This window comes from Oryx dammah, unplaced genomic scaffold (genome assembly GCF_014754425.2).
Source record: "Oryx dammah isolate SB20612 unplaced genomic scaffold, SCBI_Odam_1.1 HiC_scaffold_2, whole genome shotgun sequence".
NCBI lineage: Eukaryota > Metazoa > Chordata > Mammalia > Artiodactyla > Bovidae > Oryx > Oryx dammah.
In genome coordinates this window covers 73,737,957-73,753,998 of record NW_024070186.1, presented here as the reverse complement: position 1 = coordinate 73,753,998, position 16,042 = coordinate 73,737,957, and the positions used below count along the sequence as shown (strand labels likewise).

Below are 16,042 nucleotides of genomic sequence, written 5' to 3'. Positions count from 1 at the left end.
CCACCAGGGAAGCCCTGATTTATGCATTCTAGACATTGTTTATTGATTTCCAATTTTGATGGATGTATTTACCTTTTCTCTAACTTCGTAGAATTTTGGTTAAGAAAATATAGTACTTAGTATTGACATTTTGACTATGTTTTCAACTTTTCTTTCTGGCATTAATCATTGCCTTGCTCTTGCATTTGCTTTTTTATATAGTGTACTTATCATTAAGTCTTTCCACATAATCTAATAGCTTCTCAATTCATATTTTACTAATTCAGTTAAATGTACTAGATAACCCATTGGCTTTCTTTTCTGGACCCTTCCATTCCATTGCTCTGGTCCGCACTGCTGGCTGTCTCAGTCTGTGAACAGCTCTCATCCTTGGACTTCTTTGCATCATTCTCTGAACTCTCTTTACCTCTCCTCTGTGTTGGATCCCAGTTTCCTCAATAACTTGCTCCTCAATAGTATTAAAACACGTCCTTTGGTAGTTCCCCTTGAAAGCAGGAGAAATAAAACTTTGGGGTGAATTATTATGGAAAAGAATCTGAAAAAGTATATACATTAATATGTATAAAACTGAATGACTTTGCTGTACACCTGAAACTAACACAACATTGTAAACCATCTATATTTCAATAAAAAGTTTTGAAAAAAAGATTTTTAACTGGGGAGAAACTTGAAAAGGTGAGAGTATGATTCTGCATTTCAAGTATAAATAATTTTCCTTCAGAATTCTGAGTCACTCCATTGTCTTCTAGCTTCCAGTGTTGCTATTAAGTGATCAGTATGATCTCTTAATTTTTCTTAAGCATTTGTACAGGACTTGTTTTTAACTCTCTTTGCAAGTCTTTAGGAAGTACTCTTTATCCCTGGGGGTTCTCAAATTTCTTGGTGATATGCCTTGGTGCTATTCACTGTGCTAGGCATTGGGTGAGCACTTCCCATCTAGAAGTTCAACTTTACTTTCTTGAATTATTTAGTTAACATTACTACCATTTTTTCCTGTTGTTTCTGCAACTCCTGCTAGACGTTGGACCTTCTGGATTGATCCTTTTTTCTTATCATCCACTTTATTTTTAAATGATTTCACCTTTTTGCAAGATTTCTTAAAAGTATTTCCAACCTTTCCCCTATCTAATCGTACAGGTAAAATATTCACAATTAAAAACTCAGTAAGTATATAAGGATGGACGTAGTATAATCTCCCTCTTATTTGGTTCTCTACTCTTCCAGTTTTCCAGTAGGAAAAAAATCATTTACCTATTTTTTTAATTTCTAAGAATTCTTTTGTTCTCCAACTCTTCCTTTTCATAGCATTTATTCAAAGACACAATATCTTCTCTGAGCTTTGAGAATTATAGCATTTTCCTCCCTAAAGTTTTCAGAAAGCTACTTTGTGAATTCCTTGGTTTCAATTTTCTGTTTGTTGTGATCTCTACCTTTCATGTTGCAAGTTTCCTTAAATGTCTGCTGCTGCTGCTGCTAAGTCGCTTCAGTCGCATCTGGTGGCCCTTAATGGTCTATTCACATTTAAGAGTGAAATACTAAAAGGCTAATTGTAAATTCTGTTCATGTATAGGGCTTATTAAATAACCAGCTTCACTGTAGGGTGATGAGTGGGGGAAAGATGGATTTCGCTTTTTTTTTTTGAAACAAAAATGTAAGTATTTGTAGGCCTTTTGTCTGCAATTGTTTCGGCCTAGGGGCTATGTCAGTTGTGGTGACATTCAGAGCCCTGCCACTCATACTTTCACTTTATCCCTCATTTTCAATCTAGCCCCTCACTCTCGTCCCCACGTCTCCTATTAAATCCAGTGGTTCTAAAGGCTTATACTTTGCCTGAGGTTCTGAGATTCCACGGTGCTATTTTTGTTCATTGTGCTGAGCACTCACTGACTCTTGTCAGTCTAGAAACTCACGACCTTTGGGTTTAGGAAACCTTTATAAGTAGTTCTTTGAAAATTGCCTCCCCACCATTTCTCCAGAGACTAAAGCTCCTATCTTGCAGAGAAGTAGGGGTAATCACTTGGCTGGATCAGATAAAGGACCTGGGGGGCTTTTTCTCATACACATTTCTGATTCCCCTCTCCCCCACCCCCAGTTCTCAACCCCAATCCATACCCCCTCTCCTGAGCCTCTGCGGGGTTCAGAAGGGCACGCTGATTTGCTTCTTGTTAACAACCACTTCAGCAGATAGAGCCCATCTCATTCTGCTCTGCTAGCTCAACCTTCACCTTCCCATTTACTTTTTTTTCCAAAATGTTGATGTCTTTCATTCATTGCTGTCACCTTGTTTTCCTTGTCAAAGAGTCATGTGCCTTTTTCGAAAAATTCCTCTGTTGATATTGAAAGGGGTTTTGGAGGGAGTAAAAAGCTCATGTGTTCAGTCTGCCATACTCAAGTGGAAACCCTTTGCTTTGCTTATATTGTTCCCTTCTACTTTTTTTTTTTTTTAAAGCCATCAGGTGTCACAATCCTCTAAGCCTTCTCCCTAAGCACCCAAACTAGAAGGAATATCTTCCTTCTAAAAAGTTCTACAGGCTACTTCTGATCTCTGCTACCCACTAGGTATAAATTAGAGGTACTCTACAGTTATTTGTACTTAACTGCCCCTATGAGGTCCATCTATAACCTTCACATGCTTTCTAGTCACTAGGTCCTGTATTTGACAAAGAAGTGAAGTGAAGTGAAGGGAAGTAGCTCAGTCATGTCCGACTCTTTGCAACCCCATGGACTGTAGCCCACCAGGCTCCTCTGTCCATGGGACTCTCCAGGCAAGAACACTGGAGTGGGTTGCCATTTCCTTCTCCAGGTGATCTTCCTGACCCAGGGATTGAACCCAGAAACTGAGATTTACTGAATAAGAAAAGTAAATTGAGCCAAATCCCAGCCACCCTGTTTCTCTTCAGAAATACTGAGTAATGCCGCTTCACACTCCTGAACACAGTTCAGCATCCCCTTCCTCAGCTTACTCCTTTCTACCCAATTGAAATGAAGAGAGACAACTATTTTATCTGATGTCCAAGAGGGCCACTTGTTACCAGAGACATCTGCCAAAGTTAAGTGTTAACAGAGTGAAGATTATAGGAAAGCAACAAAGAACTCAACACGATAAGACAGAAGGGCATGTCTCACGGTCCAAGTTAAAGCAGACAATATTGGAACCTGACAAACTCCAGTTCTAGAGTCTAATAACAAATCCTTGCTCTATCACTTAGTACGTATGGGACCTCTATGAACTTTAGACTCCTCATCGGAAAATGGGGATAAGACCTACTTCATAGGGCTGATGTGAAGATTAACTAAAGTAACACATATTAGGGGACAGCCCATTTCAGATTCTTCCTCTGTTCTTAAGAATATCCATTGCTGGCCTGAGGTTTGCATCTGGGCGGAATTTCCCTTCACTGAGACACTGAAAATGGTGAAGGAAAAAGAATTCTGGACGAGGATCAAGTCCTTAACTTTACCCACCAAGAGTCATGAGACCTTGAACAAATTCCCTTATTTTGAAGCCCTGTTTCCCTGACAGTGGTACTGGATCAACTGGACAAAGCATGTGATGGACTGGCAGGTGGTTAATGGACTTTACATATGCTTGGTATCATCACCCTCTGAAGAAAAGTGTTTGGACTAGGACTCTCTATGGAACCTGGTTTGGGCACACCACTCCAGGACCACAAATTGGTCCACAAAGGTTGGAAAAGAATCTAGCCCCTCCACTATCATGACCATGGCAATGGTCAACTAGCGAGGCACCACAGTACCATCTAGTGGACACAACACCCCTCTTCTCCCTCTCCACCAGGTAGTTAAGAAAAAGCTACTACTACATCAGAGATTCAGAACTCTTTGGTCACCTACATCAATGGCTGATCAATCAGAGTTGGAGAGAAACCAAATATACCCCTCTCTCTGTTTTTTTAATATTAACAAATACAAGCAGCAGAGAGGGCTAACTGCTCTCTGCTATTCCCTGAGGGGAACCAGAGCACAAAGCTGTTCCTCTGGTCTTCCTCTAACCGCAGGGCCTGCTTAGCTTCTCCTTAGGCAGAGCTGTTATCCAGCCCAACTTCCTTCACTCCCACGCCCCAGTCAAGATGGGAGGCACATGGTTGCTGATGGTGGGAAGAATACTGTAGTTCCAGCCTCTGCTCCAGTGTCAGTTCAGATGGTGGTCACTCATCCTTTTGAACTAGTCTCTCACTTGTCCTGGCCCAGAAACCTTGAGGTTAATCAACAACACCCACAGGAGCAGGCAGCGTGACTTCAGTCATCTTCAGATGACTCCTCTTCTGCCTCTTTTAGCCACTGGATGAACCTCTGCAGCTGTAAGGAAGCAGAGTAGAGAGCTACTGAGGGGGACGCACATAACCCTCCTGTTCTCCTTAGTGGATAAACAACCAGAGGCTCAGGGACCAGCCACCTGGAGTCTGGGGCCGGGAGCCAGGGAACCAGACACCCACTGCAGTGAGAGGAAGGCAGCCTGACTCACCTGCTGGTTCTTGCGCAACTGCTGGCCTTTGTCAGTTACCTCCCTTTGGCTGAACCAGCTCAGAATTGTTTCCTCAGCCAGGATCTCCAGTTGGTAGAAAGCCATCAGTACCTACAGAAGGCCAGCAGAGGAGGTCTCAGGGGCCTTGCAGGGTTCAAGATACAATGGATAACAGAGGAAGAGGCACAAGATCTAGCGCGTTCCTACCAGGCCCTCCGCTGCCTCCTATACACTGTGCAGTCTCCTCCAAAACAGACAAGGGTGAGCTGTTCACTCTGACACTGGGACAGGTCTGACTTCTATAACTGTAGTGCTCCACACATTCCCAGGACAACCTCCAAATGGCTGCCTTACTAGCTTGGCTCCAAGCTGTACTATCCCAGCAATGAGCACAACACTACAGGTAGATGACACTATTAACCAAACTCCATATGGATTCATGTCAGTCTATACTGTGTCTCCATGGAGGTCACCAAAGCCTGTTTCAAAGTAAATGCAGGACTATGTGGCTTGGGGTGGTATTCACCTTGGCCATGGAAGTGCTAAGAGCTTCATGCTCCAAAAAGAAGTCCTCAATGGCTGCCAAAGATTCCAAATGATCAGCGGCGCGCTTTATGTAGTTCCTAAAGACAGGGCTCCAGGCCTTGAGCAACTGTGGGAAAGAGGAGAAGCTGCAATATATTCCTGAGCATGCACGTAGACCTGGACAGTAAAGAGAATCAATAATGAAAACATAGGTCTTTCAAGACAAGAGGTGGTTGCCTGGTGGTCTAGTGGTAGGATTTGGTATTTTTGCTGCTATGACCTGGGCTCAATCCCTGATGAGGGAACTGAGATCTCGCAAGTCACAAAATTAAAAATTAAAAAAGACGAGAGATTATACAGGCTCTGTGGAACTATGTCATAGGCACCTGGGAGCTGCTGGCAGGACTGGAGAAAAAGAAATTTCCTAGGGAAGGTAAAGAGGATCAGATGCTGCAGGCTGCTTCAAAATATCTGTTCCCAGTCTAAATGTTCACCTTATTCTGGGTCAGATCATTTTCAGTCAGAGTATGACAATCCAGTCCATTCTGGGTATGCCTTTGGGGTCTAGGACCACCTGAATACTGGAATCTCAAAGGACACTCATTACTGAAACAACTTGACTCCCCTGGACAACCAAACCTGCTCTAGAACCCAATCTGTGTCCAGAGGCAAGGAGAAAGGAACCACAAGTAACATATACCCCATAAGACCTTCTACTCCTGATTTCCTTTAAAGTCAAGCGCCCAAAATGTATGCCTGTCTCCACTCAACCCCTTGTACCCAGCCTCAATCTTTGCTTACGGGAATCAACAGGGCGCAATAGCGGTTTGGGTCTAGCGGGGAATCCATTTGTTGCAGTGGGAACTCCAGGACCACATGGCTCAGTACTTGCATCACTTCCTTCAGGCTTATGTTGTAGGCATACCTGTGGGGACACTGGGGTGACACCAGGGCCTTCACTGGCCCTTTCAGCATACTGTAGGACTATGACTTTGGCAGGACATTGGGGAAGAGGAAGTCAGATGCAACATGGAAAGGGAGGATTTTGGAAGGAAGAAGTCTATGCTGAGGCTAGAACAATGTTCTCCCTGTTTCAAATGCTACCAGCCTTGTCCAGTTGCGATGTCGGGGGAACATGTTCCTATTTGGGGAAGAATTAGGAGAGAACCTCCACCACCTAGGATTACCCCGAGCAGATGAGAATAGGGAGAGGCTGCTTTTACTTGAGAGAATTTATCTCCAGGACTAGATTGTCACAGGAAATGTTCTCATCCTTGCCCCGCTGTAGTGTTCCCAGGACTTCATTCTGAAACACTAAAATCAAAGCGAGAGTAAGTTCATGGGCCAATACTGCTCCAGGATGCTTTAAGTCGTCCAGCCCTCAGGTTATGCCCAACCAAACTGGATGTTCTCCTCTTCTGTCCCAGACACTGCTCCCTCGGCCACGTACCTTTGATGTCATCCATCTGTGGAGAGCCTGCCCGGCTGTCTAGCTCTTCAGAATCCATACTTTGCTCACTTTCAGTTTCACTCTCTTCTTCCATGTTGATTCTGAGCCCTGAGAATCCAGAAGGGATGAGAAAAAAGAAAACGGAAGAGCCATTGACAGAGAGCAATATATCTGCTCTGTCTGCATGAATAAATTAATGAACATGCAGTCTGATTCTGATTCCCTGCAGAAGAAAATGGCAACTCACTCCAGTATTTTTGCCTGTAGAATCCTATGGATAGAGAAGCCTGGCAGGCTACAGTCCACTGGGCCGTTAACAGTCAGACACAACTTAGGAACTAAACCACTGCCAGGATGATTCTGAAGTGTTCAAACTCCCACAAAATAATCTGATTTAGATGGTGGGTGGCAGGAATGAGGCCTAGCTTACCCCATAGATTCTGCCGTAGTTCCTCCTCTTCCTCCATGTTCATGTCTGCAGCTTTCCAGAGGTAGCCCTGGCCTGCAACTCCGACTTCTGCTGGATTGTAACCTGGAAAAGACAATGATCTTTAGCAAGGGCCCAGGAGAAGCACCAACCCCTTAGGAGGAAACAGTGGTATTTCTATGGGGCAGAGAGACACACAGATGCCCCACACCTGCTGAGTCTCACACCTTTCAGCTTCATTTTCTCCTTTTCTTGGTCAGCCCCAGAATCATCACTGAACTGACCATCATCCTCATCATCCTCTGCATCTGGAGGGTGCAAAGAGATCACCGAGCCCTCAGGCAGCGTTATATCTGGGCCTACTACCACCTGGAGGAGAGAAAAGGAGTGGGTGGCACAGATCCATTAATGTGTGGGAAAAGTACTCCCGGCAAAGGAAAGTGACTTTACTAAGTCAAGTAGAAAGCAAATGAAACCACTGGATTGGGAATTTCAATTCAGGCTGGATTTGGTGGACATAAGGCACTTTCTGGCTCAGCATAACCACCACTCAGCTCGTGGCCTATGTGCCATGTGGAGCAGGTCTTACCTGGGAAGTGAGGACACAGTGAGGCTTCAATGTAACATTTTCCTTGACCTCAGCATTGTCACAGAGCAGAGACTGATGAATCTGTGCTCCAGCAGCCACTCGGACACCCTGCCACAGGAAGGCCTGGTCCAGCACCACATTATCACCTGGCTCAGGACAGGAAAGACTCCTGGTCACCCATGGCTCCAATTCCAGACCAGACCACTTTTTAGACCATTTGTGGAGAATGGGGCTGACTGACACCAGCAGAGCTCCCATCGAGCTCTACCACTCCATCCCCAGATTACCATAAATTCCTTCTCCCTCTCTAAGCTCAGGCCAGAGGCCGGAACATTGCTCAGCCTGACTACCCTCCACCAGGTTTACAATAATTTGACTATATACTGAACTTAAGAACCTGAGAACCTTTAAGATTTCTGGAGATCCCTTGAATTCAAGAAACTTATTAGAATCACACTCCTGTCTAAAAGTAGAACCAAATTATTCTACTGCTTTTGTTTTGGTACATTTTAAAGTCAGAATCTTATTGTTCTCTTAATGGGGCAGTTCCATTAGAAGCATCACTTTCTTATAACCAAAGTGAGTTATTAAAGAGTATAAAGAACACTAGACTTATAATCAGAATCAAGTACCTGCATTGCCTCTTATGAGCCATGACCTTGGGGGGACAACCACTTTTAGCCTTTTTGATTATCTATAAAACTTATCTATAAATAATACCTCACAAGGTTTTTATAAGGATTAAATGAAATAAAGTACACAGAAGCCCTCTGTGAACTGCAATGTACTAAACAGGTGTTACTGAATGTTAATTATCCAGTTGGTCCTGAATGTGAATACAAGGTACCCTGGAATGTGAAGAGTCACCCAATAATAGGCTCACAGACCACAAATTAAAAGTATCACTGTTTTTACATTGCTGTTCCTTCCTTTATTAAGGCAGCCACTCTAGTTCCTTATTCTCAGGGACTATCCCTCTGTATCCTTTTCTGGACTCATGGGGTTCCCCCAAGTTCCTGCTCCTAGGATGGCCAGCTTGACCTCCCTACCTATACTCACCAATCTGACAGCCAGGGCCAATGACACTGTTAGTGATGGAGCAATTGCTGCCAATGACAGTGCCAGAACCTAAGAGCACATTTTCCTCCAGGATGCTGCCATGGCCCAGGCTGACCTCAGGCCCTCGGTAGATGTTATGTCGGGAGTGAGTGCAGCTCTGGGTTGTGCTGTCAGTGAAGTTAGCCTCTGGGGTGAGAGGGTAGACCCATCGGCGGATGACATCTGCGCAGACAGCAGCATACATGTGTAGGTTGGAGACCCGGGCACCATATTCCTTAGTTGTCACATGCATGTGGATCTGGTTTCCTAAGATCTAAATGAGGAGGAAAAAAGGTCACTCAAGCAAGCAAGAGAGAAAGAACATCCCCCAGTATAATTCTCTTCTAACTTCCTTAAATTCTCTACTGCTTCTCAATGTCACAGCCAAGCGGCCTGAGACTTTTCTCTGTACTGCTTCCCTCTCACCTCCAGCTATTTTCCTTCCTCCTACAGCTCAATAAAATATAAGACGGGACCAAAAGTCTCCCCACCTACCCAAGGGAAAACAAATTTTCACATTATGTGTAATGGTGGATAGTCACGTTTTTAGCAATCAATTTGTTGATTTTGAGATTTTTTAACATGTCACTGGTGGTCAGATGGTATTGGGGATCTGACAAAAACGAAAAATGAATCTTCTGTGTGTCAGCAGGGTGTACTGTTCCTGAAGTTGGTTAAAATAAAAAAGCAAATGAAAAAAGAGAGGAAAAAAAGGCGGGGTGGGGGGGGTGGGGGTGGGAAACCAAAAGTTATCAGCGTGAGATAATATTACAGCCCTCTTCTAAAGAGGCACTGGGAGCCTTTTATTACCTCCTCATTCACTAACAGGCCTCGCACAAAGTCATCTCGTGTTTGGTAGTCGAAGTTGTCTGTAAATAGTTGAGCCACCTGTGTGGAGAAGTCAGAGGGGGATAATGTTAAATACTATTCTCTGGAAGCAAACCTAGCCTCCTAGAGACATATCAGACACTGTGACAGCAGGACATGGGCCAGAATCCCAAAAAAGTCCGCCAATGAGCTATTGGGGTTAAGACGACAACACCTCTTTGCTATAGAACAGATAGGAGAGAGGGGGAGAAGAAATATACCTTGTCACTTAAGGGGGTGGTAATATACCCTCAGAGTTTTACTCAGTGGATATGCAGCCCTTGACCTGAGGAGCTCACCTGAGGAGAGCAGATGCTGATATGACAATCAAGTAAGTCATAGCGAATCTCTACTCCATCTCCATTGCCCTGGAACAAGCTCTGTGGAGAAGTTACAAGGACTTTAACTCATCTCTTCTGCTGAAGCCTGTCACCTTCCCACTTCAAGGACCCCAGATAAACACATACCAGAGGGAAAGAAAAACGTCGGAGGCCTTGGGTCTTCTGGAAATGGAGCACCTGATTTGTGGCACTATCCACGGCCACTACCACGTTGTCCTCATGACAACGAGTTGGGTGGCTGGGGGATGACTCCTTGAAGATCATCGTCATCACAGACACATTTTTTTCTAGCTTCCGCCTTAACCTATAAAGGACAGGAAGGAGACAGCTGTAAAAAAGCAGTCCTAGGGCTCTGTTGGTCCCAAACCCCACCTCTACTGTTTTCCATCCTGACCTGTGTTCTTCCAGGGCTCTGGTAATATTGATGTTTGAGATGACATCCCCATACACCAGAAGGAAGTCAGAGCGCACCAAGGCTTTAGCATCAACATCACGGAGAACATCCCCCAGTGATCTATACAGCTCTGATGTAATTATTCGAACCACGTTGAGGGATGTTGGGCGGCACCACTTGGATTTCCTAAGGGAAGGGAGGGGTGAGGGGAATGAGTAAACCAAACATAAAGATCATGCAGAGCTTCTCTATTCCCCTACCATTCAACATTCACACTCCTTTGCTGTGATTTTTTTGGAGTTTCTGCCAGCTTCTCCTCAACTTCAAAGAGATTAATGAACTATAATTAATGGTTTCAGTATAGTCTTGCTTTATGTATATAATCTTGTTTGATGTATATAAATCTTGTTTTCAGTATATAATCTTGTTTTATGGGCTAGAGAAGCATGGCTATTTCCTCTCCATTCCCTGACCCATCCCCAAACATGGATTGGAACTAAAAATCCCACTGAGACTTAGGTTATTCGAAGTATTCTACGGAGAAACTTTTCTCTTAAAGTTCGTATCAAATTTAGGAGCTGTCTGATGGAGATCATGCTAATCCTAGCCTTTATTTCCTAAGCTTCCTTAAATCCTGAGAGTCACTCTTTTTCAAAAAGATTTCACTCAACATTTGTTAAGTGTTTACCATGTGCTTGGTACTAAGCTAGGTACCAGGAATACAAAGATGAGGAAGAGCTCAACATTTAGAAGCTCAGTGGAAAAACAAAGATGTTACTCTTGTAACTGGCATATTGGAGCCACCAAATAAAAAGCAAAACTCACTGGGACTAAACTTTATGAGATTCAGAAAAAATTCAAATGCTGTTCTTTAGTCTTTGTCACAACTTCAGCTACTCACCTCCTAAGTGGAGAGAATGCCCTTAGACCTTACAATGGGATACAAATAGACACATTTTTCTCCCTCATAATTTCCCCTTAGTTACATTCATCCTAAGGAAACCAGGGAAAAAATGGTGAAACACGGAAAGAAAAGTTGCAAAGCTTACAGTAAATGTTCCTTGATTTGAGCAGCTTTCCAGCAACAAAAGACAAAGGTTTCCTGTACACCTGTGGCAGTCAGAAATTCCAGAGTGTAGTCAATTAGTGCCACATTGGCCAGGGGCAAGAGGACCTGGAGGATAAGAGACAAAAAAAGTCTGAAGACTTGTTATCTGTGAGGATCCTCTGAGAACCATTCTTTCTCCTACTTCAACCACAATTTCACTCTTCTGTCAGTATTTTCAAACACTAGTTTTATCTTTCCTATTTAAAAGTAATCAGACTCCTACCTTTGATGTTTATGGAATGCTCTAAAACATGAGTCTGCTGTGCTTAGTTGCTCAGTCATGTCCAATGTCCAACTCTCTGCAACCCCATGGACTGCATGCAGCCCACCAGGCTCCTCTGGCCAAGGGGATTCCCCAGGCAAGAAAATTAGAAGTGGGTTGCCATGCCCTCCTCCAGGGGATCTTTACAACCCAGGGATCGAATGCAGGTCTCCCGCATTGCAGGCAGATCCTTTACCATCTGAGCCACCAGGGAAGCCCAAGAATACTGGAGTGGGTAGCATATCCCTTATCCAGGGGAATTTCCCCGCCCAGGAATCAAACTGAGGTCTCCTGGATTGCAGGCAGATTCTTTACCAGCTGAGCTACTCGGGAAGCCCAAATGTGAGTTTAATGTGTTGCAATTTGGATACAGTAAACATAGTATTTACTTGCTTAGCATCAGACAGAGCTGATACAGAACAGACAACCCTGATTTCTAATGCTAGAAATCAGTCATACCTCCAGAAACTTAGGCCTTTTTCCCTGTAAGATTTCCTTCCTTGATCTCTTTCTAAGAGCCAGGGGCTAGCCATCCCAATCAGTTGCCCCAAATAAATAGCCAATTAGACTATTTGGAGGTGGGGTGGGGAGTTAAAGACAGTTTTCCGTAAACAGAATGTAAGTCCTTTTCTTTGAAATGGGGACTGCTGAGGAACCCAGCAATCATTAGGAGTAGCTCAGTCCAATTCCCCAGTGTCTAGACAATACAGGGGATGCTGGCAACCAGCCACTGAACCCGTTCTGTTCTCCTTTTGACAGATGGCACTGTCATCAAAAGCTGGAAAGAAAAAAAGCACACAGTACAAGATCCAAAACAGCTGTTACTATGGGATCAGACTAGTCTGCTCCTTTTTTAGGCCCAGAACCTCCCTTTTGGTGGCAAAAGGAGGTGACATTTTCTTTCACCTAAGAATCTCTTTTTCCTTTGCATAAAAGCCAAGCAGCCTCCTCTTGAGGCACTGAATCCTCGTGTGAAGGCTTCTCACAAGCACTGGTCCAAGGTTAGTCCTGCGGGCCTCCCAAACCTGGAGGTGAACAGCACTATGCGTGCCCAAATCTGCCAGCCACTCACTTGGTCAGGGATTTTGACCGTCTCTCCGCTTTCCTCCTAACCAGATAAACACGATTTCTGGGAAAGAGAGTGGGCACCAGTCCTTCCAGAGGCCGCCTCATCACACAGTATTACTTGCTCTAGCCCTGCCACCTACAAGGCCCTCCGGCAGCTCTCGAGCACGTCGCTCACCCGAGGCTGGTCCTTGGAGATGGGGAAGAAGCGGCGGTTGAAGCTGTCGGCCACCAGAACTGCTTGCAGGGGCGGCGGCGGTTCCTCCTCCGCCCCTCTGGCCACCCCACCACCGCCGCCGCCGCCGCCGCCGCCGCCGCCTCCCGGTCCGCCGCCGCTGCGCTTGTTGGCCCGACTGGCCAACGTACCAGGTGGCGCCACCACAGTGGCCGCCATCTTCTCTCACGGCCACCACTTCCGCACGGAAACTGACACGGCACGCAGTAAGGGACAAAAAGATCCAGCACTCGAAATGCGAAGTAGAGAAAGAAGGGAGGGAGGAGCCGAGGGCAGAAGAATGCGCATGCGTCTCCCCTAGGTCTGCCTAAGGGCTGAGCTGCGAGGCAGAGAGCAGTGGGGCCCAGCGGCGCGGGTGCGGCCAGTTGAGGCCCCCGGGCGGCGAGGAGGGGTTTTATGGCAACAAATGTTGCCATCATTTGTTCCTTAGCAAACTGACGTTCTTAGGGGATAATGAGACTCGTACTCTCTGCGAAGCGGCTCTGGATGTATAATCTCCACTCCGTGCTTGCGCGCTAAGTCGCTTCGCTTCAGTTCAGTTCAGTTCAGTTCATTTCAGCCCTTCAGTCGTGTCCGACTCTTTGCGACCCCATGAATCGCAGCACGCCAGGCCTCCCTGTCCATCACCAACTCCCGAAGTTCACTCAGACTCACGTCCATCGAGTCCGTGATGCCATCCAGCCATCTCATCCTCTGTCGTCCCCTTGTCCTCCTGCTCCCAACCCCTCCCAGCATCAGAGTCTTTTCCAATGAGTCAACTCGTCGCATGAGGTGGCCAAAGTACTGGAGCTTCAGCTTTAGCATCATTCCTTCCAAAGAAATCCCAGGACTGATCTCCTTCAGAATGGATTGCCTGGATCTCCTTGCAGTCCAAGGGACTCTCAAGAGTCTTCTCCAACACCACAGTTCAAAAGCATCAATTCTTCCGCATTCAGCCTTCTTCACAGTCCAACTCTCACATCCATACATGACCACTGGAAAAACCATAGCCTTGACTAGACGGACCTTAGTCTGCAAAGTAATGTCTCTGCTTTTGAATATACTATCTAGGTTGGTCATAACTTTTCTTCCAAGGAGTAAGCGTCTTTTAATTTCATAGCTGCAGTCACCATCTGCAGTGATTTTGGAGCCCAGAAAAAAAAAGTTTGACACTGTTTTCACTGTTTCCCCATCTATTTCCCATGAAGTGATGGGACCAGATGCCATGATCTTAGTTTTCTGAATGTTGAGCTTTAAGCCAACTTTTTCACTCTCCTCTTTCACTTTCATCAAGAGGCTTTTTAGTCCCTCTTCACTTTCTGCCATAAGGGTGATGTCATCTGCATATCTGAGTTTATTGATATTTCTCCCAGCAATCTTGATTCCAGCTTGCGTTTCTTCCAGTCCAGCGTTTCTCATGATGTACTCTGCATAGAAGTTAAATAAGCAGGGTGACAGTATACAGCCTTGACGTACTCCTTTTCCTATTTGGAACCAGTCTGTTGTTCCATGTCCAGTTCTAACTTGCTTCCTGACCTGTATACAGGTTTCTCAAGAGGCAGGTCAGGTGGTCTGGTATTCCCATCTCTTGAAGAATTTTCCACAGTTTATTGTGAAGAATTTTCCACAGTTTATTGTTATTTATGTAGACTTGTGAGTGCCCTGAGAGTAAGAAATGTCTTACTCGGTCTGGACTCTCCAAGGTGCTGGCTTACATTAGGTGAGGAGAAAGAAAACGGAGGACTTCAATTTTTCATGTGCTGGGATCTGGTGGAAAAGAACCAAATTATGTGTGGCTAAAATTTTATTCTTTTATGACATCTTCATTTATTTAATCTGTCAGCATTTATTGAAACCCTACTCTGTGTCTTAATCAGATTGAAAATAAATTTGGAACCAAGAACTGTATAAAGTGGAGTTGGACGTAAGCCACAAGACTGGAGTCTTGAGAAGTGTGGTATCCTAAGGGAGAGCCCGTGACTGCGGCGCGTCAGCCAGGCCTGCAGAAATGCGGGACCTTGGGGACACAGTGGAAACGGGGTGAGGCAGTTTGAGTGTCCTTTGGTTGGAAGGAGCTTTCCAGCAAGGCAGCGCGCTCCTTCAACACAAGAACTGTCAGTGTTTCACCATGTGGCAAAGTTTCTGCAAGGGTCTTTACCTTAACCCGTGGCCGCGTTGCATGTCGGGATTCGGAGTTCCAACGGCTGAGCTTTGTTTCCACACAGCGGCTGTGGCTTGGCCCGCGTTCCTCAGGAACACTCCTCGTGGGTCTGATGGGCCTTGTCATTTTTTCTCTGTACCAGTTAGTGATGATGCTGAATGAAAACTATTTCTTCAGAATTTTGGAAAACTTAGCTTGGAGAAGGAAAGGTAGACGGCAACTCAGTAAATGTTTTCAACTAAATGAGTATACATTGCAGAAGATGTTTTACCGTCCTACAAACCCACAGGAAGAAAGAGAAAAGAGAGGTGAGTAAATAAACAGGACTCACACACAAGGGGGTTGTGTGGGGGTGTGATGAAGGTATGGAAAGTCCAATTGTAGAAAAATTTAAATGACTCCAGACACTTCAGAAAGTGCTGGCTCAGAAGGTAAAGAATCCGCCTGCAATGCAGGAGATGTGGGTTCAGTCCCTGGGTGGGGAAGATCCCCTGGAGAAGGAAATGGCAATCGACTTCAGTGTTCTTGCCTGGAGAGTCCCATGGACAGAGAAGCCTGGCAGGCTACAGTCTATGAGGTCAGAGAGAGTCAGGTAAGACTGATTGAAGAACACTTTCACCTCAGAAAGTGTGAGTGGTAAATCCAGGCCTTGTAATTCTGTAGATCGGTAGCTGGATAGATAAGGTTTTAACAGATGTCTGTTACAGAGACTCTTTCTTGACCTGTTGATTTTTTTTTTTGCTTCCAAAACTTAACAACAATAAAACAAAAATGGGCAAAGGACTTGAATGGACGTTTCTCCAAAAAAAGATATACAAGTGGCCAGCAAGCACATGAAAGGTGTTTAGCATGACTAATCATTGTGTGCTGTGCTGTGCTAGTCACTCAGTCATGTTGGACTCTTTGCAACCCCATAGATTGTAGCCTGCCAGGCTCCTCTGTTCATGGGGATTCTCCAAGCAAGAATGCTGGAGTGGGTCACCATGCCCTCCTCAATTAATCATTAGTAAGTGCAAATCAAGACTACAATGAAATATCACCTCATACTCATTAGG

General features: G+C 45.1%; 1 protein-coding gene across 1 annotated transcript; it reads right to left on the bottom strand.

The window, feature by feature from the left end:
• Positions 1-3,008: 3,008 nt before the first annotated feature.
• Positions 3,009-13,067, bottom strand: EIF2B5 (eukaryotic translation initiation factor 2B subunit epsilon). The gene is made up of 16 exons (XM_040251967.1): positions 12,791-13,067; positions 11,227-11,351; positions 10,178-10,363; positions 9,910-10,087; positions 9,742-9,822; positions 9,386-9,463; positions 8,537-8,849; positions 7,478-7,623; positions 7,116-7,257; positions 6,892-6,993; positions 6,462-6,569; positions 6,235-6,325; positions 5,813-5,936; positions 5,013-5,138; positions 4,487-4,597; positions 3,009-4,320 (listed from the first exon to the last, which is right to left on the bottom strand). The coding sequence occupies exons 1-16, from the start codon at positions 13,004-13,006 to the stop codon at positions 4,261-4,263; spliced, it is 2,187 nt and encodes a 728-aa protein (XP_040107901.1). The 5' UTR covers positions 13,007-13,067; the 3' UTR covers positions 3,009-4,260.
• Positions 13,068-16,042: the final 2,975 nt, after the last annotated feature.